General features: G+C 39.9%; 2 protein-coding genes across 8 annotated transcripts; both read left to right on the top strand.

Moving 5' to 3' along the window:
* Positions 1-16: 16 nt before the first annotated feature.
* LOC121622690 (molybdopterin synthase catalytic subunit) lies at positions 17-24,320 on the top strand. 3 transcript variants are annotated; one of them, XM_041959596.1, is made up of 6 exons: positions 3,397-3,521; positions 8,128-8,245; positions 23,226-23,343; positions 23,519-23,675; positions 23,822-23,945; positions 24,039-24,320. In XM_041959596.1, exons 3-6 carry the CDS (start codon positions 23,226-23,228, stop codon positions 24,141-24,143), a joined length of 504 nt encoding a protein of 167 aa, XP_041815530.1. In that variant the 5' UTR covers positions 3,397-3,521; positions 8,128-8,245; the 3' UTR covers positions 24,144-24,320. The 3 variants fall into 3 exon arrangements, 2 of the variants coding, with proteins under 2 accessions (XP_041815530.1, XP_041815531.1); XR_006007793.1 differs by lacking the exons at positions 23,822-23,945; positions 24,039-24,320 and adding an exon at positions 17-128 and having other exon boundaries at positions 8,112-8,245; positions 23,519-23,538; XM_041959597.1 differs by lacking the exon at positions 3,397-3,521 and having other exon boundaries at positions 8,111-8,245.
* LOC121622685 (uncharacterized protein DDB_G0283697-like) lies at positions 8,720-21,882 on the top strand. 5 transcript variants are annotated; one of them, XM_041959590.1, is made up of 11 exons: positions 8,720-8,743; positions 14,767-14,880; positions 16,148-16,189; positions 17,190-19,356; positions 19,562-19,636; positions 19,889-19,945; positions 20,046-20,120; positions 20,339-20,377; positions 20,526-20,582; positions 20,666-20,740; positions 21,073-21,882. In XM_041959590.1, the coding sequence occupies exons 1-11, from the start codon at positions 8,735-8,737 to the stop codon at positions 21,303-21,305; spliced, it is 2,943 nt and encodes a 980-aa protein (XP_041815524.1). In that variant the 5' UTR covers positions 8,720-8,734; the 3' UTR covers positions 21,306-21,882. The 5 variants fall into 5 exon arrangements, with proteins under 5 accessions (XP_041815524.1, XP_041815527.1, XP_041815523.1 ...); XM_041959593.1 differs by lacking the exon at positions 8,720-8,743 and having other exon boundaries at positions 14,267-14,880; positions 17,190-17,523; positions 19,303-19,356; XM_041959591.1 differs by lacking the exon at positions 8,720-8,743 and having other exon boundaries at positions 14,269-14,880; positions 17,190-19,194; positions 19,303-19,356.

Here is a 24,320-nt window from a genome sequence, read left to right as displayed (position 1 = left end):
TTTCAACGAAGAAGACGCAGGAGCCAATCACAGCGGAGCAGGAAGTAGCAGCCGGACGGCGAACAGCCGCTGTGGGAAAAGGTTTCTTCAGATGTCCGGAGTAGTCAAACTTCTTCATGACTGCGCAGGTGAGTTTCCCGGATATAAATACACCTGTGTGACAAAGGTGTGGCAGCGTCACTTTGTAACGGTGTTTTCTTAATTTAACGCCGCTTCGCTCATCGAAACACGACACCCGACACGTCTCCCAACAAAAGCAAATACACGTTTTAAAGTATGTTAACGCATCTGTTCGTCACAAATAGGAACGCCGAATTAAAATCATGTTATGCTTTGATGTAATTATTATTTTTTTATCGTTGTAGAAAGAAATTATGTTGTCAAAGTAGGAAATGTTTAGATTTGAGGACTTTCAAATGGAGATTCGCTGAAGCTGATACCTACGTCATCGCTGAGCGGTGGTGAGAGGCACGAGGAGCACCTGACTGACACACACACACTGACTGTAGTTTCTGACACAAGGAGGACAAAATATTAGAAACACCTTTTCATGACTGAAAGGACACAAAGCTGAACTTATAACACATCAACACACAGACTGAGTGTGTCGTTTAGTAGTAACGAGTATTTATTACAGCTCCGTTAGCTTTAATTCAGTGAATCTTTCTCCGACATCTGACTCCATCACACAGACTCGAGACTTTAGAGACTTCGGAGACTTTAGTAAATTGACATGTTTCTAATTAACTAATTAACTAGCCTGAGCCTGGTTAGCCCCTGCTGTGTCGCCGCTCTCGCTGGCAGCTGCAGGTGTTTTATTCAGGTGTTACGATTCTGTTTTCTGGGGTTTTTAACTTCTTCATACATTATTTGGTGTTTGGTGCAGCGTCTGAGCCCTGTTTGCCATTCTTCTTCAGGTGTTTGTCATTCTTCTTCAGGTGTTCCTGTTGTCTAAGTGTTTCTGGTCTTCTTCAGGTGTTTCTGTTCTTTAAGTGTTTCTGGTCTTCTTCAGGTGTTTCTGTTCTTCTTCTTCAAATCAAATCAAATCAAACTTTATTTATATCGCACTTTTCATCCATTTAAAATGCAACACAAAGTGCTTCACAAGATAAAAGAATACAACAACAGAGAGAATAAAAGCATCATGTGACAGACAATATCCCACTTCCAGATATACACACATGCGCTCACACAAACACTCACAAAACACACACACACATATACACACACATACACACAGTGCTGAGACATGGCAGGGCACTGAGGAACCATGTGAGGAAACACCTATGGGAGCCATCCACACCGGGAAGCGCCACAGCCTGCGGCCACGGGGAGCGCCGCCACAGAGACCACCCGGACGCCGATGGACAGGGGCAGACTCCGCACTTAATGCAGAGCTACCCAGGTCCCTCGGGCCCAGGCGGCCTCCAAGCAACGGCCCCCGTGGGCAGACCGGGCATACACCCCAGTGTGGAGGCCCCACATGAGGAAACACTGAAGCTAGGAGTTAAAAGACTAAAGAAAAAATAAATAGATAGATAAATAACCAAATAAATTAAAGATAAAAGCAGGTATAATGCACAAAAATTAGAAGCTTTAAGAAAGTTAAAAATGTAGAGGAAAAATAGACAAATAACTAATAAATAGTAATAAATAAAAGTAATAAGATTTTAAGATGTAATACTGATAAAGTGCATAACTAAGAACAAGTCATAAGAAATATAAGCAGTAAAAATAGCATAATAGAAGAATTCAAAGTTTAAAAGAGATCAGTTAAAAGCCAAACCAAAAAGGTGAGTCTTGAGCCTCCTTTTAAAAACATCAACAGTCTCTGCAGTCCTGATGCTCTCCGGCAGGCTGTTCCACAGTCGAGGGCCGTAATGGCTGAATGCAGCCCCCCCGTGGGTTTTTGTATGAACTCTAGGAATAATTAAAGTCCAGTGCCGGAGGACCTCAGGACCCGCGAGGGTTGATATGATAAAAGCATGTCAGATAAGTAAGTGGGCCCAAGACCATTAAGACATTTAAAAACTAATAACAGAACCTTAAAATCGATCCTGAAACACACGGAGAGCCAATGCAGCGATTTTAAAATCGGTGTAATGTGAGCCCCCCCTCTGGTCTTCGTCAGCACGCCTGCGGCTGAGTTCTGTAATAGCTGCAGGTTAGAAATGGTCTTTTTGGGGGGGCCAGAGAGCAGGGCATCACAGTAGTCTAAACGACAGGAGATAGAGGCATCAGCACCTCTGTGTTAGCTTGAGAGAGAAATGGGCGGACTCTGGCGATATTCTTAAGATGATAAAAAACTATTTTTGTTACATTTTTAATATGTGGAATAAAATTCGGCTCAGAGTCAAAAATGACGCCCAGGTTCTTTACACATTGAGTTGGTTTGAAATCTTGTAGTTTTGGTAAAAGTTTCTCTCTCTTGCCTTCAGGACCAATGACTAAGACCTCTGTTTTGTCCCGGTTGAGCTGTAGGAATTTCTCTGCCATCCATGAATTTATATCTAATATACAGCTAAAAAGAGCATCAACTGGCCCTGTGTCTTCAGGAGACACGGCAATGTACAGCTGTGTATCATCTGCATAACTGTGGAAGCTGATGCCGTGTCTCCTGATGACGTCCCCGAGGGGAAGCATATATAGATTAAAAAGAATTGGACCTAAAATTGACCCTTGGGGCACCCCACAACTTGTTTTATGTGTTCTGGAGGAACATGTATCCAAACTTACCCGGAAATATCGATCTGTGAGATAGGAGCTGAACCAGCTAAAAACAGTACCAGAGAGGCCGACCAGGTTTCTCAGTCTGTTTAATAAAATGTGGTGATCTACTGTATCAAAGGCAGCACTTAGATCCAGTAGTACCAAGACTCTTCAGGTGTTTCTGGTCTTCTTCAGGTGTTTCTGTTCTTCTTCAGGTGTTTCTGGTCTTCTTCAGGTGTTTCTGTTCTTCTTCTTCAGGTGTTTCTGTTCTTCTTCAGGTGTTTCTGTCCTTCTTCAGCTCTTTGTGTTCTTCTTCAGGTGTTTCTGTACTTCAGGTGTTTGTGTTCTTCAGGTGTTTGTGTTCTTCTTCAGGTGTGTCTGATCTTCTTCAGGTGTTTGTTCTTCTTCAGGTGTGTCTGATCTTCTTCAGGTGTTTGTTCTTCTTCTTCAGGTGTTTCTGTTCTTCTTCAGGTGTGTCTGATCTTCTTCAGGTGTTTTTGTTCTTCAGGTGTTTCTAATCTTCAGCTCTTTGTGTTCTTCAGGTGTTTTTGTACTTCAGGTGTTTCTGTTCTTCAGGTGTTTTTGTACTTCAGGTGTTTCTGTTCTTCAGGTGTTTTTGTTCTTCGGGTGTTTCTAATCTTCTTCAGCTGTTGATGTTTTTTGGGTGTTTGTGTTCATCTTCTTCAGGTGCTTGTGCTGTACTTTGCTAAGAGTGTGGAGCTGACTGGAGTCAAGGAGGAGCAGATTGTTGCCGTGCCGACACCAATCAGCAGCCGGGACCTTTGGAGACTGTTGGTACAGCGACACCCGAGGTACTGTGACTCATCGCGACTTATTGTTTAATAATGCAGAGAATAACTGACAGAGACGCCTTCAAGTTTAATTTGTCAAATGAACTCAGGTAACACCCTGACACACCTGTAGCACACACCTGTAGCACACACCTGTAGCACACACCTGTAGCACACACCTGTAGCACACACCTGTAGCATACACCTGTAGCACACACCTGTAGCACACACCTGTAGCACACACAGTAACACACAGCAGTGAGAACACGCCTTCTCACTCACTGGTTTTTCTTTGTTTTTTTATTATAATTTTTTTTTTATTAAACCTTTATTTTACCAGGAAAATTGGCCCATTGAGATTAAAAACCTCTTTTCCAAGGGCGTCCTGGCCAAGTGGCAGCACAAGTCACAAAGTTAAAAATTTCAATTTGATTATAAAAACAATTCAATTAAAACAAGTACAAATCAAGGAGTCAGTCTCAAGTGTTCTCATTTTGGAATTAAAATCGCTCAATGGAATCAGTTCTGTTAGTTTCATGTCCTTTTGCAGCTTATTCCATGAGGTAGGAGCAGATAAAACAAAGGCCTTTTTTCCCTGCTCTGTGCGATAAGGCAGTACAGAGAGCAGCAGTTGGTCATTGCAGCGCAGATCATAAGAGTTAATGCTCCTTAGTGTGATGAGGCTGCAGATGTAGGGCGGCAGTAGTCCAAGTATTGCTTTGTATATGAAGGTGTACCAGTGAATCAACCTCCTGGTAGCGAGTGAGGGCCATTGTACTCTGGAGTATAGTTCACAGTGATGGGTTAGAGCCCTACAGTTAGTAATGAACCTCAGGGCAGCATGATAAACAGAATCAATCTTATTCAGACATTGAGCTGAAGCATTCATGTACAACAGATCTCCATCATCTAAAATGGGTACAAGAGTTGCAGACACAAGGCGCTTCTTGACATTAAAAGAAAAACAGAATTTATTTCTAGATAAGAAGCCCAGTTTCAGTTTAAATTTCTTAACAAGATTTTCAATGTGAGCTTTGAATGTAAGGGTGTCATCAAGCAAAATACCAAGATATTTATACAGATGTACCACCTCAATTTCATTTCCCTCAAGGGTAAATACTGTGGGGATGTTTATCAGCCCTTTTCTTGGCTTTGAGAACAACATTTGTTTAGTCTTACCAGCATTGAGTACTAGTTTTAGCTGTAGAAATTTGTACTGGATCTCATTAAAAGCCTTCTGCAGTGATTCAACAGCCCTGGTAGGGGATGATCCATAGCAGTAAATTATGGTGTCATCGGCATAAAAATGCATATTAGCATCAGACACATTTCGTCCCACATCATTAATGTACATAATAAATAAGAGGGGGCCTAAAACAGAACCTTGTGGCACCCCCTTGTGGACACTAACAAATTCAGAGCACAGGCCATCATATTTAATGCACTGGGTCCTGCCACTTAAATAATTTGTGAACCAGGAAACTACATGGTCTGAGAGACCAAAACCGGAAAGCTTTTCCCTAAGAACCGCATGATCCACAGTGTCGAACGCCTTCGACAGGTCAATGAAGAGAGCTGCACAGTACTGTTTTTTATCAAGGGCAACAAGTATGTCGTTGATTACTTTTGTGGCAGCAGTGATAGTACTGTGCTTCTTCCTAAGACCTGATTGCAGCCTTGAGAGAAGGTTGTTTGTGTATAAAAAATCTTTGAGTTGCTCACACACCAGTGACACAAATTAGAAATTGGCCTGTAATTGGTTAAAACTGCTGGGTCCTCCTTTTAAAAGAGGAATAACAAAGGCTGACTTCCAAACTGAAGGTAGCTCTTTGCTTTCAATGGATAAGTTAAAAAGTGTTGTGATGGGCTGTGCAATAAAATCTGCAGTCATTTTTAAAAGTAAGGCTCCATAAAATCTGGCCCGGGAGGTTTACTATGGTTCAAAGTTTTAAGGGCCTTGTGAACTTGCTGCATGGTAAAAGGTGCAAATGTAAAAGGTTTCCCAGGAAGTGTTTCTGAGCTTATATTGTTAGGCACCGGAACAGTTCTTGTGGATTCAAAGATAGACCCAGATGACACAAAATGCTTATTAAAAGAATTTAAATCTCAGTTTTATCGTACACTGGGGATGAGTCCTTTAAAATAAATGAAGGGAGAGCCTGGGGGCTTTTGTTTACAGGTAAAGACTTTATCACCTTCCAAAATGTCTGTGGGTTATTAAGATTATCAGCTGTAACAGATAAATAGTATTCTGATTTTGCTTTTTTAATGAGAGAAGTGCATTTATTTCGTAGTTGTCTAAAAATAGCCCAATCAAGGGCAGAATCACTTTTCCTAGCTTGGGCCCATGCCTCATTTCGTTGATGAATGATATCAGACACATCTGGGGAAAACCAGGGGTTTTCTCGCCCCTTCACCCTGAGTTTTCTTTTGGGAGCATGTTTATTTACAATTCTATCCAAATTATCTTTAAAAAATGTCCAAGCTAGCTCAACATCTGGCAACAAGTCTATATGTTCCCAGTTGACCAAAGACAAATCCTGATGATATGCCTGTACATTAAACTTCTTCATGTTTCTCTTAAAAATAGTACGTGGTTTACATTTGGGGATTTTCGTGTCTCTGCAAGCTACAACTATGCAGTGATCACTCAAGTCATTGCAGAACACACCCAGGGATGAAAATTTATGTGGAGCATTTGTTAGAATTAAATCAATCAAGGTTGATTTTTCAGGACATTTAATATTTGGCCTAGTTGGTGGATTGATCAGCTGGCTGAGGTTTACAGAGTCACAAAAGGATTTAAATTCTTCAGAGGCTGTGTTCAACCAATCCCAGTTCAGATCTCCTGCCATTAAAAGCTCCTTGTAGTTTAACTTGGACAGAAGTTGTTGTAGGGATGCTAATGCTTCCTTTGTTGCAGATGGAGGTCTATAACAGCCAACAACAGTTAAAGAGAGTGATTCGGCTATTTCCACATTTAAGGCCAGAAACTCCATTTGTTTTTCTAATTGACTCAGACGATTGAGGCATCAAATCTTGATCTAACATAGATGGCTACCCCACCACCTTTTTTTGGTCTGTCAGTACGATAAATCTTATATCCATCTATGTCAACATCATCATTTGAAATAGACTTTGTCAGCCATGTTTCAGAGATTATCATAATGTCTGCATCTGTTGATTTAACCCAGATTTTAACCATGTCCATTTTAGGGAGTAAACTCCGCACATTAAGATGAATAACTTTGAGACCAGACATAGATTTAGAATCTGCTGGGGTCTGGGTGTATTGCAGTTCAGGTCCAGGGTTTGGTTGTACATTTCCAGATATAAGTAGTAGTAGGACAATCAGCAGTCTTTGTTTCACAATCCGTTTTGAATCAATATATTTGTATGTCGAGGCCGGGCAGTTCTTTTGACCAAGCGAAACAGTGAGATTGTGTAAAGAAAAAACACTTTGAAGTTTAGGTAATACCCAGTAGACATCTACCCAGGGGTTCAAGGCCCGTTCTAAGTAACTGTGACTGATCAAAAACAGTACTGGAATCAGTGCCACTATGAATATCCCTAAAACACAAAACATTGTTATTTGTTCTTATCCAATGAATTTTGTTTGGGCCCATGTTGCAAGCAGCCAACAAACATATTAAGGTAAAGAGAAATGCCATTTTCATCTACTTTCTGCCCAGCAGCAGAGAAAAAAAAACAAAAACAAAGTTTACAAATCTTACAGGTATTCCAGGGGGGTGTAGTGAGCCTGAGCTAGTTAGCTAGGTTCAAGGAGGTCTTACCAACCCGGGGTCCAGGTGGATGCAGCAGGCCCCGACTGGTTTTATCTTGGTCCCAGAGAGATGTTACAGGCCCAAGCTAGTTAGCTTGTTTGCTCTGGCTCCTAGCAGGCCCAAGCCAGCTAGTTCTGGCTAGCAGGTGCAACAGGGCAGGCCCAGGATAGCCAGGGTTGCCCCCTCAGCTCCAGGGGGATGTTATAGGCCCAAGCTAGTTGGCTTAGCTGTAGGTGTTTTAGCAGTGGCAGGCCCCAGGCCCAGGATCCAGGCAGATGCAGCTTGCCCAAGCCAGCCAGCTCAGGCTTCGGGGGGATACAGCAGGCCCAAGCTAGTTGGCTCGGCCCAGGGTGGATGCAGGAGACTCAGGTGGATGCAGGAGGCCTAAGCCGGTTGGTCCAGGCTCCAGGTGGATGCAGGCCCAAGCTGGTAGGCTCGGCTCCGCAGCTCCTGGGTGATGTTGGTGGATCAAGGAAAATTAACTAGCCGTAGCAGGCCTCCCAGCCCAAGTTCCACAGAGATGTAGCAGGCCCAAGCCAGCTAGATCCAGCTGTGTCAAGCTCAAGCTGCAAGCTAGTTAGCTCAGCTCCAGAAGGACTCAGAGGAGGTAGCACTGATGATATACTTTTAAAAGTCATTAGACTCATTAAAAGTCCATGGTTCCACTAAAAAATGTGAAGTGGTTTCAGTAAAAACAGGGTGCCACTAAGAACAAGTTAAAAGTCCATTAAAAGCGAATTAATTCAGAGAGACATTGGGAGGGACACTAGACATGCCGCCATCTTGGATTTGCCGCCATCCATTTTTCTTACTTTCTTCATCGTAGACTCTGCGTCCTGCAGGATCAGGTGGTCTTGGCAGTGCGTCAGCAGTACGTTGCCATTGGCGACGAGGTGGTGACTCTGGGAGACGGAGACGAGGTTGCCGTGGTGCCGCCGCTCAGTGGAGGATAAACAGACGGTGAGTTATTGATGTGAAACATTCAGACCCAAAAACATCTGAACTCTCAACACCCACGTTTTCCTTTATTTACACTGTGTGTGTGTGTGTGTGTCTCTGTGTGTCTGTGTGTGTGTGTGTGTGTCTTTGTGTGTGTGTGTGTCTGTGTGTGTGTGTGTGTGTCTGTGTGTGTGTGTGTGTCTGTCTTTGTGTGTGTGTGTGTGTCAGTGTGTGTGTGTGTGTGTGTGTGCGTGTGTGTGTCTGTCTTTGTGTGTGTGTGTGTGCGTCTGTCTTTGTGTGTCTGTGTGTGTGTGTGTCTGTGTGTCTGTGTGCGTGCGTGCGTGTGTGTCTGTGTGTCTGTGTGCGTGCGTGCGTGTGTTTGTCTTTCTATGCTTGTGTGGACCAACCCTTGGCAAACAACCTTTATTGTGAGGACATTTTTCCTTGTGAGGACATTTTGGCTGGTCCACACAAAGAAAATGCTTGGATGAACCCCTTTGGTCATAATGAATGATCTGTGTAAGTTTCAGAAAAAGTCCTCATTGACTCAGTAAACTCAGAAAAGTGTGTGTTCGCCAGTGCTCTTGGGCTCCCCTAGTGGACACACTCGTTTAGTGCAGTCAAATTTTGATTTAGGGGTTGAAGAACCAATCTAATTTTCTGATTGGCTAAGGATGGGGAATTTTGTGATTGGCCATTTTGGGTCATGTGAGAACATGACTGTGGGGCTACACAGGAACAAAATGAAAACCTTAGGCAGGCAATACATTTAAATAAGAAAAACAGCAAATAAAGCATTTTGACAAATCTAACTATTTTATTTTATTATAAAGTGCACTGAAATATGAAATTAGAATGATAAAGAAGAAATAAAAAAATAAAATTAAAAAAACAAATTTAATAGTACCACTATTGGAAGTCTTGATGCTTTCTCCATTGCTACTGCAAGTACTACAAATACTACTACTACTACTACTACATATATATATATATGTATATATATATGTATATATATATATATATGTATTCAGCTTCAGAAGTGTGAGGATGTGCTTGTTTTCATTTAATAACTTAAATGATTTTGGACTGTTAAATGGATGTCACTTTGGACTCTTGCAGGTAATTTTAACAGCAGTCCTCACTATTTTCAGATGTTTTTAGGTACATTTTCCTGATTAGGCTGACATACATGAATTACAGTTCCAGGCCAGGAAATGATAACAGTGGGTTATTAGAGTTTTTAAAGTGAGCTCTTTATTTTTACGTAAAAGGCCTTCCCATGGCCGTCCCATGTAGCTATATAATATTAGATGATTCTGCTAGGTGTAGTAGTACTCTGGGCGGGGCCTGGGTTCTGTTTAAAATCTAGTGGTGCTATTACCAGCAATCTTACAACCTTAATGTTCTTTTTTTAAATTGACAAATAACTGGCGGTGCCTCCGATATGATTTAGGAAGTATAGTAAATGTATACGCCTTCTATTAGTGTTTCTTTTACCAACGAAATATGAAGTACTATGAAGAAATATGACACAGCAAGTATACTTTAAATGCAATAAGACCAAATTTAGTTAGTTCTTTCAGTCCAAATTCGCAAAACAATAATGCTTCACATCACTCATGAACGTAAATGGGAATAAAAATAATACCCAAAAGAAGTAAACACAAAACAGTCAATTGTCACTCTTCTTATTGCTTTCAAGTCTCTTAAAGCTAACTTTTACCTATAATATCACAAGAACATAACACCTTTAAACTTGTAATCACTCAAAATATAATGTGGGCCTACTCACTCATACACACTCTCACTCCACAACCTAAACCAAAAGTGAGACAACTGTTGCAGGCCTGAGTCGTGGCCCAAAAACTGTAATAGCCGCTTTACTTGTTTCCACAAGCAATGAAAACAAAAGGAATGTGCAAGTTTGTCATTACTCACAAATCCAGGGAATAGCGACTGTCAACAACAGCACACCAGCAGGAGGGAAACAGTTCTCCACAGTGGTCCACAGGAGTATGCCCGCTCCTCTCATACAGTCACAAATGTCCGTCTCCTGAATCACATTAAATCAGCTAAGTCCACTATTTCATGGCGAACTAGTGATAGCTTGTCTTAGCCAATAACCACTAACAGCTACTCGCGATTAGCAACAGAGCTAGTTTTTTACACCATAACATATAGTTACTGCACAGAAAACATTACAACAAATTGCAAATTTCTCTTTGGAGATAAATAAAATATCTATCTATCTATAACAACTGATATTTACCTCCTGTAGATCACAATAGCCCAAAACCAGAGGATAACTAGTTGTCAGCCACAGAGTTATAGACTTAATTGCTGTCGTACAATATCCAAGGCTCACTCGATGATGATAATTCGCTTCTGCCTTTCTCCACAACAGGGGACCTTACATCTCACACTAAGCCCCACCCCCTCTACCTGAGAATGGTTTTCAATTGGCTGTAGGCTTCAGAACATTCCAATTAAAATAAAGAGAAACAAAGATTGACACATTATGCTGTTAGCAGGTTAGGCTGTTAAGCAGACAACACATGCTTGCTCATGTTCATCACATCAACTATGCTCATTTGCATGAACTCTTAACTTTGACCTATGAACTGTACAGATTAGCGCTCTTTTTAAACAGTTGATTCTTTCCAAGGTATTTTTGACCATAAACTATGACTCTTTTTATGCATTTTTACCATTCATATGCTCTTTTTAACCATATTTATACAGTCCAGGTTTTTTGAAGTGGGTTTGTTTGAATTGGGGTTGTATGAGGTACTATATGTAGTTAGTGTATTACCTGCAGTAGATGGTAGTCTGCCTGTCCCCAGTTTGGAGAGGCGGTGTACCAGTTTAGAAGCTAATCTATGTACTGCTGTGAATGGGCTCAGCAACTAAAATGTAGTAAGGACACACTAAAAAAAGGCTCATCTAGAAACAAAAAATCAATGTTGGTCTGAGTGTACACTTTTTTGAGAATATTTTCACTTGTTAACCTAGCTGTCAGGCAGTCTTTATCTGCCAGGGAACTAAACTTATGTTATAAAATAACTTTCTCCCCTCCATCAGAGTAGCCACACAAATACTACAATGCTAAATCAAACTTGTCTCACACAGTATCAGGACACAATAACCTTTCGGAAAGATGGTATTTATTTCAAGGTTATTGTATTAGATTGTATTTTATTATAAAGGGGTTTTAATTTAAATAAAAACTTATATAATATGTAATATTTAACAAATAAAATGAATGTGTCATTATTATGTCTATAACCAAGTTGAGCAAACTTGTAAGTTAAGGAAAACTACAAATGTCACCTGATAAAACAACCTGCTGACAGCTTTCTCAAAGAGGCCTTCCATACAGTCTATATTATTAGTATTACTTTGAATATTTGCAAAATATCATTTGGATGTGATAGTGTCCAATTGTTGTTCAGTGTCATTGTTTCATCAAATTTATCTTCTTCTTACTTCATGTGTCATGCTCATTCCAGTTATCATGCTTTACTAATCTCTCTTGTTATTTCAGACCCTATTTCTCACCTGCCTACCAGCTATGGAGATTTTCCCACCATAACCCATCGCCTAATCAGTTTGTGCCAACTAATCTGCTCCCTAGAGATTCCAAAACATTCTCTAGTTCCCTTTTTGATTGACCTGTCTGTGTGCATGACCTCTTTCCTGTTTGAGATCTCCCTGCCTTCCATAGCCCATTTTTGTATGCGTCTGATTGCATGCATCACCAGTAATGTCACTGCAGCAATTATCCATCATGGTAACAGCTGTGTAGCGAAAGGTGTATATAAACAACACAAACATACACAAACTAGGAGGCCAGGCCAGCTAATGCTAGGACATGTACCAGTATTCATTTGATGATGAAATTTAATTGAACTACTTCTTCTTCAAACTGAGTCAGACAGGGAATTAATTATTTTACTGCTGGCTTAAGTGACATTTTATCATTTACTTTGCTATTTCAACCTGGGCTCTATGTTTATAGACTTGGGTGTGTATGTGAACAGTGCAGATAAAAACCTTTAGAATTGAATGATGGATGTGCACTTTTACACACACTTTTTAGAATTTATTTAGGGGTTGTCACCATATGAAACTGCTGTTACTGTATTGTATTATACCGAGCCAGGACAACTTGGGCCATTCTGTGTTTGGATCATGGAAGCATATTTGATGGGGACAGATACTAATAAATGTTCATATGACCTGATTCTGTCTTGCCAGGTTAGTACAACAGTAAGATGTTAGTCATTAACAACTTGACATACATGAATCTATATGTCAATGTATTCGAGGGATAAAGCTGATCTGAAGCAGCAGCAGAAGGATTCTCTGAAAGGCAAAGGAAGACCAAGTTAACAAGCAGCAGCAGCAGTACAGGTGCAGGGGGCATGGAGTGCCTGATTAAAGGCTAGAATGTTGAAAACAAGCATGGATCACATTTATCAATATAAATAGTTCGCAATAGTTAAAGTTAAAGTCCTTCATTAAAAATGAAACTTAAGTGACATACAAATGTATAAGCATCAAAATAAACTTAAATGATGTAGAACAATGCAGTGTGATTTTATCATTTATCAGTGGATTACAATCATTAATGTATTACTGTGCTCACAGTACACACATCTGTAAAATGTACTGAATTTCAACACCACTTTTAACTGTACATAGATAAAGTAAACAAAGTTAAATAAAACTTGTCTCTCAGTATTAGGAAACAGGAAGCAGATTTTTCACAAAGGTGGCATTGATTTCAAGGCTACTTCACTGGAGTGCATTTCATAATCATTCATTAACATTCCTGAGTAATTTATCTGCTTCTTACTCCTTTTCTCATGGTCATTCCAGTCACTATGCCATCTTAATCTCTAGTAATTCCAGACCCTATTTTTTCCTCCCTAGCCCATCACAATCAGTCTTCTGCTCACTGACATCCTTCCCACAGACTCCCCAGCCTTTTCTAGCCTGCTTTTTGATCTGTGTTCATGACCTCCCTGCCTTCTATAATCCATTTTTGCATGTATCTGACTGTAATACTGGTGCAGTTATCCTGTGCTGTTTTCCATCATGGCCACATCTGTAGAGTGAAAGGTGTATAGAGCTTCAAAACTTCAAACTTTCTTTTTCTTTTCCACTAGTTCAGTTGCAGGTTCCAAGAACTATGTTTACTTATGCATTCCTTTACATTGTATATTCAGGACCCTCCAAATTCATGACATGAAAGCTATACCAAGTTTTACTCAGCAAATTTATCTAGACAACTCAGTAAATCTACCTCTTTCAGCATGCTCCACAGCACCTGTTAAGTGGAGTAGGAGCTACAGATTCAAAGGTTTATCTTGGTATGTCCATCACAAGAGTGTATGTACACTTGAAACTAATTTGATCAATTGTTCAGGAATTGATGGCAGATGGAAGCTGTCAGGACAAAGTTTACACAGACTTTTAAGCATTTATACAGGATTGTCACCAACCTGTCAATGTAATGCTGTTATTGCAGTGTGGAATTCTGAGCTAGAACAGTTTGGGCCTGTATGTTCTGTTAACATGTTAAAGAAGCATATGTCATGGGGATAAAAACCAGTAAATTAACAAAAAGGATTTGTTGTCAGAGATTTTATTAATATTTCAGATACTCTAATAATACCAATATGCCACTAATTTAATATACATGAAAGTTCATGTATATGTATTCTAGGGGTGAAGTTGAGCTGAAGCAGCAGCAGAAGTATTATCCTCTGAAGGAAGAGTAAGTTAACAGGCAGCAGCAGCAGTACAGGTACAGAGGGGGTGGAGTGCCCCTCCCCTTGATGGGCCATTAATTAAGGCTGAGCTGAAGGCAGCAGAGGACCAAACAATATTCTCCACTTCTCAACTTGGACACAAGGCCTGACTAAAGGCTTGAATGTTGAAAATAAAGCATGAATCACATTTATCAGTACAAGTAATAAAACCACAGTGGTTAAATTAAAATCCTTAATTAGAAATTAATCTTAAGTGAGATACAAATGTATATGCATCAAATGCAATGTAGTATATTTTTGTTATAATTATTGATTCATTACTGTGTTTAACACTTAAAACAGTGTAGAGTTGTAAGGGTAAATTGCTCAAACTGAGTTCATGCCATATTGCTGAGTCCTGTGCCGCTCTTCACAAGTTCACAGACAGGTCAGTTCAGGCAACACTCAGTGTGGGGGAGGGGTGACAGCAATCAAGCACTTTACACTTGCAGCCAATGCTGCATTTAACGGATATGGAATTTGCAGTTTTACTCCTTACTGACCTTGTTTATGCTAAAACGGCGGACTGTTCAAGTTTCTAATGTTGGGTAAGTATTTCATGACCAAGAGTTAAACAGAAATTCTTTCTGGGTTACTGAAGAGTTTTGAATTTCACGAATAGCATTTACAAGTTTTGTAAAACTTCCCTACAACATGAAGTGTCAAAGTTCTGATTCTCCTTGTGGAAGTGAATGCGTCACCAGAAACATGCTCCGACAACGACAGGTAGAGAGGCTACAGAGGCTTAGACAGCATCACGAACACTGTGCAAAGCGATATGAAGAGGAAATAACGGAGAAAAACCAAAGAGACCACGACAAAAACTTACAGCTAATCAAGGTAAGACCTATTTCATATTCTGTCAAACTCGAAGTGTTTTCTATCTGTCCGTTGCATTTTCCAGCTCGAGTGAAACTTTTAAGCTAATGTTAGCTAACTTTAACGTAATGGACGGAGTGCAGGCTAACGTAGTTTGTAAGGGAGTGAAATTCAGTAACGTGTGTCAGTCTCAGACAGCAATTTTAAATGACTTTTTTTAAGAACAAAACAAAATAAGGTGAATGAAACTCAACATCACAGAGAAGTCTCATTTATTGTTGAAGTGATGCTATTTAACAGAATTAAAAGTATTTCTGATGTGTGAGGCAGTTAAAGAAGTTTTGAAGGTTTAAATGTGTCTGACATCAATATTTGGATGCTTTGAAAAAAGACAAATTTATCGTCAGTCCACAGAGATTTCAGTATGTGAATAAACCTCAGCATCAAGTGTTTCTGTAAGGATGCATATCTTAGCTTTATTCTTGGTTGTTAATATTTTCTGAAGCGTTTAATATTGGTGTGTGTAACAGTGTGAGTCCAGCGGCTGTACAGCTGTAACACCATAATGCCAATGTAGTTAACAAGGCCAGAGTTAAAGGACAGTGTTTTGTCTGAGTCTCTGCTGTTTTCCTGGGAAGTTGAATGGACTTATAGCAACTAAATGTAAGCCATATCTGACAGGGTTTTTCCTTTTTCATGTTACTGCGAACTAATGGGTACATAGCATGTGATTTAAAGTGTGCGTTTTCAAGAGAAACCACGCTGATATATCTGAATACAAATCAGCAGCCACCTTATCTCACCTGACCCAAACTTAAGTGATATGTTTCTCACTTGTTATATTTATATCTAGCTACATGTAATTACTACCACCTTAATCTACATAATCGTAGGATCACAAGCTACTTATTTGTCTTATTCTTCCCTGTTATTACTGATTGTAATGAAGAAAATCCTGTTTCAATCCTTAGTGCTATGTATAAATGCCCCTCCATGTATTCTACTTTGATTTCAGCATCATTTTTTAAAAATGGATTGGGTGCTGCACCCAAGCTTTATAATAGTAAGGCAAATCCTGTTTAGTATAATTTAGTCCAGTGCAACACCACCTTTGGCTTGTTGTGGCTTCAATGTCATTGAATTTACATGTTTGACACAGTCACCAAAACTTTGTAAGCTTCTTAAAGACCCGATAAAGTGGACACTGAATGTACCTGTGCTATAGTTGTATGTGATTGGTTGATGGTCTGTAAAATTTGCATATTTTTTTTACCATTTTACTTGACAGATGATGAAAGGACAAAAGACGGAGGAAGAAGAGGAGAAGGAGGTATGTATTCATTATGACTCGTTTCTCATTGTGTTGTGGGCTAGCATAGCAAAATAATCTGCTGGCATTGGATAAAAATATTCACTGTATTTACTGCACACATCTATCCATGTAGTCTTTCATTTAGTATTTATTCACAAAATTTGCTCTGAGTCAGTTTGTCCAGGATGCAACATGAGCACTTGTCCTTTGCCAGTGGCAAGTGAATGCTGCTGTCTGACTAGTGAACTTGTCTCAGTCTGAAATGCCTGTTTTTGGGCTCAGGAGTTCCCACAATGATGAATAGCAAGTATTCAAAGCTTCAATTGGGCTTTGTGGTGCTTGAGTGTGTTTTATGATGAGATAATAAGACAGTCAATTCTGTGTTAGTTCAGAGAAACAGAGACACTTGAATTCAGATGGTGTGTAGTTGTATTTTTCTGTTTAATAAGGAAAATATGGATATTTCAAGTTTTTGTTTGTTTTATTTATGAGAATAACGACATACATTCCATTCCATTCCATATATCTTAACATATCATCCAACCATAGTTATAACCGCTCATTGCATGTTGTTATAGTGATCAAAGCACCATGTAAGCATTATTTATGGTTGTGTCCCATTCTCATCTATAGGGAAATGAGACAGTACAGAGTGACTAAAGAGTTGCCTGTTATTTAGTGGTTATGATATTTTAGTAATCTATTCACATGGTTTTCAGTCAGTCCCTGATATTTACAAAAAGACTCTGAGAAGTTGATACATGGAAGTTGATAAAAATCATTTTTGACTCAGTACTGAAATACTTAAGTAGCATATTTGTTTCGCCAGCACATTTACTATAGCACAAATCCCAGTTCTAACGGAAATTAGTCATAATAATATTTGGATATCTTTGCCCACTGATTTAGCATTGAGAAAGTGTAATTTCTTTTATGGATAATAGATATTAGATGTTTTGGTAGATGATGCTGCTGTTTAGTCGGCTTTTCATCAGTTTTTTTGATCTACTTCTTTCAGATGGACTGTGTCACACATGGTTCTTTATCTGAATCCAGCCATGATCTGGAAATTGACTACGTGCCATCAGAGTCAGATTCTTCAAACAATTCCAGTTGCCACGATGTTAACATGAAGTTGACTCTCAAGAAAAACCGCAAAAAACTCAGAGAAGCTGATACAACTACAGCACAAGAATTAACTAACTTATATGAAAAAATCAGCAGCACAGATGACAATGACAAAGACGCAGATGACCAAGACACAGATTACAGCGCCGACAATGAGGAGGAGGAGGAGGAGGAGGAGGAGAGGTCACAAATCACTGTGAAATTTTGCATCAAGGGAGGAAAACGTAAGCGGGACAAGAGACATTACTGTGTATACTGCAAAAAACCACAGAGTAAAATGGCGCGGCATTTAAAGCGGAAACACAGTGATGAAAAAGAAGTGGCCCTAGCAATATGCCTTCCACCAACCTCCAAAAAACGTTGTCAGATGTTAGAGGGACTCCGCAGGAAAGGCAATTATTATCATAACATTGAGGTATTGCAAAAGGGACAAGGTGAAATAGTAACATACAGACAGCCATCAGAACATACAGATCCAGAGGAATACTTACCATGCAACATATGTTTTGCATTTTTCATAAAAACTAAACTATGGCGACATGAAAAACTATGTCGCAAAACAATGGGTGTGCCAGAAGTTCAGTCCAAGAAAAGGCATAGAGTTCAGGCTTCTGCTTCATCTCTTGTTCCGTACAGAGGGCAGGCATCACAAAGGTGCTCAAACATTGTTAATAGAATGATAATTGATAAGGTGTCTCAGGAGGTTAAAAATGATCCACTCATTTGTGAATTTGGTGACAGACTCCTTGAGAAACACGGGAGTGATCAATCAAAAGATGGTCATGTCAGACAAAAGATGAGGGAGTTGGGAAGATTTGTACTTGCTGCCAAGTCCATTGATAGTAGAGTGAAGCTGTTACAAGATGTCTTGGTGCCACCTAATTTTCAGTTAGCTGTAGAGGCAGCAAAAAAAGCATCTGGATTCACCAAGTCTAAGTACAGATACGACACACCATCTCTTGCTTTAAAGTTAGGACACTCACTTAAGGCGGTGTGTGACATTGTGATAGGACAGCATGTAAAAGCTGAAGATGAAGCAGCTGCAGCCAGAGTAAGGAGCTTCTTAGGCTTGATATCTGCAGAGTGGGACCTCTTTATGTCACGCCGTGCATGGACGAACTTAGAAGAGGACAGGTGGAACAAAAAAGAAATGCTCCCTGTCACAGAGGACGTAATGAAACTTAATAAAGTCCTGAAGGCCACAGAGGAGGCAGCAAAACAGGAACTCTTGGATGGGCCAAATGCTAAAGCATACAGGACTCTCAGTGAGTGCCTTCTTTCACAAATCATTCTTTTCAACCGAAGACGGCAAGGTGAGGCAGGAAAAATAACTCTGTCAACCTACATGAACAGAGCCGCAGATGACCCTAATGAAGATATCATGAAGGGCCTCTCAAAACTGGAGCAAGATTTGAGTCATGAGTTTACCAGGTTGGTGGTCAGAGGGAAGAGGAGTAAGAAAGTGCCAGTGCTTCTAACCAGAGAGATGACCAAATCACTTGATTTTCTCATTAAGCAAAGGAGTGAGGACAATGACATTTTGGACAGTAATACGTATGTCTTTGCTAGACAGAATTCAGCATCCCATCTTCGAGGTTCAGACTGTCTGAGGAAATATGCAGCTGCATGTGGTGCAAGGATGCCTGAAACACTCACATCAACCCACCTGAGGAAACATGTGGCTACAATGAGTCAGATAATGAACTTGAAAGAAAATGAGTTAGACCAACTTGCTAAATTCATGGGACATGATATTCGTGTTCATCGTGAATATTACCGGCTAACAGAGAACACACTTCAGCTTGCAAAGATTAGCAAGCTGCTCATGGCCATAGAACTTGGAACTGAGGTCTACAAAGGCAAATCTCTTGATGAGATTGATTTAGGCTTAGAGAGTGAGTATGAAAGTATTCCAGTTAAATTATGTGTTTTTTTTGTTTGTTTTTTGACAGAATGTTATGTGTCTGTGTGTTTTATCCAAACATGGCCTTCATCTTCAAAAGTTGGGGCTGGGCAGGAGTCACAAGTCAGTGGAAGTGAGGCTCAAGACTCAGATGGTATGAAGTTAGTTTGGTTGCAATTGATTAATTATTGTACAGATTTTTTATTTTTGTTTTTTTATTCAATGGTTGTTGTCTCTAAATGATAGAAAATAACAAAATAGTTGTGTAGCCTTTTCGTCATTTTGTATGAATGTATATAGTAGTAGTATCTAGCCAGTACGATGAACTGCATTTAATGCCTCTTTTCCTTTTCTTGCAGAAGAACCAGACATTCTGACTGAAAAGACCCCAACTCCAAGACCATCACGCAAGCTGTATAGGACTGAGAAAACAGGTAAACTCTTCTTCTGTCAGCTTATTTTTTTTCCTCCCACTCATTGGTAGTAACAATCCAGTCCAATCATGTTATATATTCTTAATACACTCTAAATTACCTTAAAAGTAAATTAGACTGTGTAATTTTCACACTGCAATGATCATTAGGGCCCAAGCAGCAAACGCCCATGGTAACATGTGAAGGCTGTGAGGGCCCGTCCATCTCTGCTTGTAACTTAAATGTTCTTTTGCCTTTTGTCTTCTCTTGAAGCATCTTCCAAAGAAAAGAGGACAAGGAGGATTTCTGAGCCTGTTCAAGATTCAGATGGTATGAACTTATTTAATTGCAGTGGTTTTGTGATATGGTATATTAGTGTACCTGCCAGTAGGATGAACTGAAGTTAATGCCTCTTGTCCTTCTCTTGCAGAAGAACCAGACATTCTGGCTCAAAAGACCCCAACTCCAAGACCATCACGCAAGCTGTATAGGACTGACAAAACAGGTATAATTCCACACCACAGTGATACTATTAGCTTGCAGTGTTCTTCTCTTGAAGCATCCTCCAAAGCAAGGAGGTCAAGGAGGATTTCAAAGCCAGTTCAAGATTCAGATGGTATGAACATTAGATTCAGTGGAACACTGTGATATGGTATAATAGTGTATGTGTCAGTGAGATGACAGAATGAATTGCAATTAATGCTTATTGATCTTTTCTTAAAGGAGAACCAGACATTCTGACTCAGAGGACTGAGAAAACAGGTAAATTCTGTCAACTTATGTTTGTTTCCTTCCACTGATGTGTCCTTCTGTGTTATATATTTTTAATACTCTAAGTTAATAGTAACTTAGACTATGTAATTTCACACTGCAATAATAATGTTATCTTGCTGTTTGTCTTCTCTTGAAGCATTCCCCAAAGGAAAGAAGTCAAGGAAGATTACTGAGCCAGTTCAAGATTCAGATGGTATGAACATAATTTAAGATTAATTAATAATTGCGTGGGATGAACTCGAGTTAATGCATAGGTGATATGTTCTTTTCTTGCAGAAGAACAACACATTCTGACTCAGAAGACCTCAACTCCAAGACCATCAGACAAGCTGAAAAGGACTGAGAAAAGAGGTAACCTCCATGAACTGATGGATATTTTGCTCCAATGCTGCTCACATGAAAGACAGTAACCAAGTATTAACCAGAGAGAACGACTGCATAGTTTATCTCCTGTCCTTCCCAAGGTACTGCAGGTATAAAAACGGCATAATCCATTTTAATAATAATGATAATACTGTCACCAAAATATTTCAGTAGTTTCTGAGCAGTTCTGTGATAGTTTGTCTTCAAAATGTCCATGAGCATAAATTCAGAGTAGAAAAACAAAGCCATCAGTCCCATATGCAGGACTGCATGATTTTCAACAGTGAGGATGCCAGTACAGTTTCTAATTTCTGTTTCAGGTATGGATCCACAATTTCTGTCCCAAAAGAAATGCCATCGCAGGCCTTGGGGTTCTGAAGAAAAGGCAGCAGTATGGCGACAGCTAGGACAGTACAGCACTCTGAACAGAGTTCCTGGTAAGGAACTTTGTCTCAAGGCTCTTGATGCAGAACCGATACTCTGCCATCGCGACTGGAGAGATGTTAAGAATCAAGTCTACAATTCCATCACATCCCAAAAAATGGAACGGTAGTTTTTTTTCATGTTATTAAGCAGCTGGATCTGTATGAGGATACTGTTTAAAACTGTTCGGTGTCCAGTCGTTTATCAAGCTTCCCAGTATTTTTTATTTTTTTTTTTTCAAAACTTCATGGAGGGCATTTGCCCAGCTTTCTTGTATTTTTTTTTTTTCAGAATAAGCACGATCTGTCAGTTAATAGTAACTGGATCTGTATTAAAACACTGTAAAATCTTAAGGATGTTCTTTACCCAACTTTCCAGTAGTTTTTGTCAGGATAAACTGGAACTGACAGTTGACACACATACACACACACACACACACAACTGGATTTGTATTAAGATACTGTTTAAACACTTTAAAAGTGTTCAAGGAAGTCCTCTACTCAGCTTTCCAATATTTTTTTCAGGATAAACTGGGACTGACAGAGTTAACAGCTGCTTGATTTGTATTGAGATACTGTTCAAAAGTGTTTGCCCAGCTTTTCAGTAGTTTTTTTTTCATACTAAGCTGGAGCTGATACACTACACAGTTGCTGAATTGTGGTTGTGGTTCAGTAATGTTCCATTAAAATAAAGCAATTCTGCTATCATCTCGTGTTAAATCTTTCATTAAGTTTTACAATATTACACTAAATACTTACATGGATTTGAAAATATAGGAAAATCTTTATTAATTTACAATAAATGGAGTCAAGAGGCTGGAGAAGATGGGTTCTTACCAGAGTGGATATAACTATTCAGCTTTTTGAAATAGCTATATCAAACAATGGTATTAGGTGTCAAAGTAATATGTAATTTATTTTCAGTGTTAGAGTAGATCAGTACTGATGATATGAAATTGATGCGCACTATTGATAATGATATGCATAACTGAAAAAGCCTGAAAGCTGCACTTGAGTACAGTTAGGACAGTAACTTTAAAGCATGAATGTCAAAGCTGCTACAATTAATGAATTGATTAGTCAGCTACTGCTTTGAAAAAAATCTCTTGGTTTTGGAGTCTTGGCAAGACAAAACAAGACATTGAAGACATTACAGTGGACTGTGGGAAATTACACAGCGCATTTTCACTACTTTCCAACTCTTAATAGACAAAACCAAATCAATTAAAAATATATATTGTGCAGATTTATCAATAATAAAAATAATCGGAAATTGCATTCCAGATGTCACCTATATTAAACTAATTATGCAATCTTCATTGAACAATTTATTATTTTTGATAAATGTACTGAAATATTTATATTAGAATATACTTTGTGTATATATGTAATATAGTAGGATAATTTTGTAATGATGAGGAATAATTTAATACTGATTTTAATCTAAAGAAATTAACACCAAATGCTCAGTTTAACAGCACTGTACATTGCTGAGTTGAGTCTGCAAAATGCTAGCAATATAGTGTCTGCTATTTGCTTTTTTCTCGCTCAGAGAAAAAAAAAAGCTTATGTCATCAAATCTACCTAGCAACAGGGGCCGGTCCTCACAATTATGCAAGAAAAATATTTTTTTTACTTTGAGTTTTCTGCAATTTGAAGTGACATTCTGACTCTCTACTCCCACCCAGTGACAGGTCTGTTTTTTGCATCATTCTAGCTACAGTAGAAGTGGTGGCCCTCACAAAGAACTCAAACAACGTGGTCCTCACAAAATAACAGATACATGTATGTGTGTGTGTGTGTGTGTTTTGTACACTCTGTGTGTGTGTGTGTGTGTGTGCGTGCGTGCGTGTGTGTGTGTGTGCGTGTGTGTGTGCGTGTGTGTGTGCGTGTGTCTGTGTGTGTGTGTGTTTTGTACACTCTGTGTGTGTGTCAGTGTGTGTGTGTCAGTGTGTGTGTGTGTGTGTGTGAGTGTGAGTGTGAGTGATCAATAACTGAAAAGCCTTTGATCAGTATTTTAATACCTTCTGATCTCTCTCTCGTCCCCACAGATGGGCGAATCAGAGGCCCGAAGAGACGTCTTCAAGCTGAGCCGTGATTGGCTGTCTGTACAGGAAGTGGTTGATGCGGTCAGCAGCGCTTCCTGTGGAGCCGTCTCAGTTTTTATAGGTTCATATTTTATTTGTTAAGAAATCTTTACAGATTTCAAACAAACAGGTTCCAGAAATAAACACATTCAGATCCACGAGTGTTTTTGATTAAAGGTAGAATGACTGAAGTTCCTTTAAAAGAATCATTCCGTCTTAAATGGACGACAGGCGTCTGCGTGTCTTTGTGTTCGCAGGTACGACCCGCGAGGACGAGGCGGACGGCAGGAAGGTGATTGGTCTGGAGTATGAGGCGTACGAGCTCATGGCCCAATCAGAGTTCTCCAAGCTGTGTGCTGACATCAGAGAGCGCTGGCCAACCGTGACGCACATCTGTGTCCACCACCGGCTGGGGTGAGATGCTAATGCTAATGCTAATGCTAACCATGGTTGTCCTGGAGGACTTCAGGACAACCACAGGACTGCAGGCCGCATCGAAACGTGTCGTACGAGTAGGAGCCGAGCGGGCGAAGGATTCACCTGTCAACTTCCTTCCTCAGGTGGGTGGAGGTGGGCCAGGCCAGTGTCGCCATGGCGATCTCATCTCCTCATCGCCACGATGGCCAGCAGGCGATTCAGCACTGCATCAGTCAGCTGAAAGCCAACGTCCCCATCTGGAAGAAGGTAACGCCCTCAAAACGCCCAGAGCGACTCCAGACGACTCATCCGTCGTAACGTCCGGTTATTGATTATTGACGGTGTTGTTCCAATCGACAGGAAGTTTACGACACGCAAGACTCCAGCTGGAAGGAGAACGCCGAGTGTTCGTGGGCCGCTCGCAATGTACGGCAGCCAGACATATCAACCACAGAGGATATCTGAGCGGGTGGAAATAAACTGTAGATCATTGATAAGGTGTGTGTGTGTGTGTGTGTGTGTGTGTGTGTGTAGATTTTTCTGTGCTTGTCAGCAGGTTGAGGTCAAAGTGTGAAACTATAAAGAAAACGATCATAATCAGAAATGTGTGAACCCAACTGTTACATAAAGGCAAATAAAGGT

This window comes from Chelmon rostratus, chromosome 19, assembly GCF_017976325.1.
Source record: "Chelmon rostratus isolate fCheRos1 chromosome 19, fCheRos1.pri, whole genome shotgun sequence".
NCBI lineage: Eukaryota > Metazoa > Chordata > Actinopteri > Chaetodontiformes > Chaetodontidae > Chelmon > Chelmon rostratus.
The sequence above is the reverse complement of the archived record's forward strand: the minus strand, read 5'-3'. Positions and strand labels throughout refer to the sequence as shown.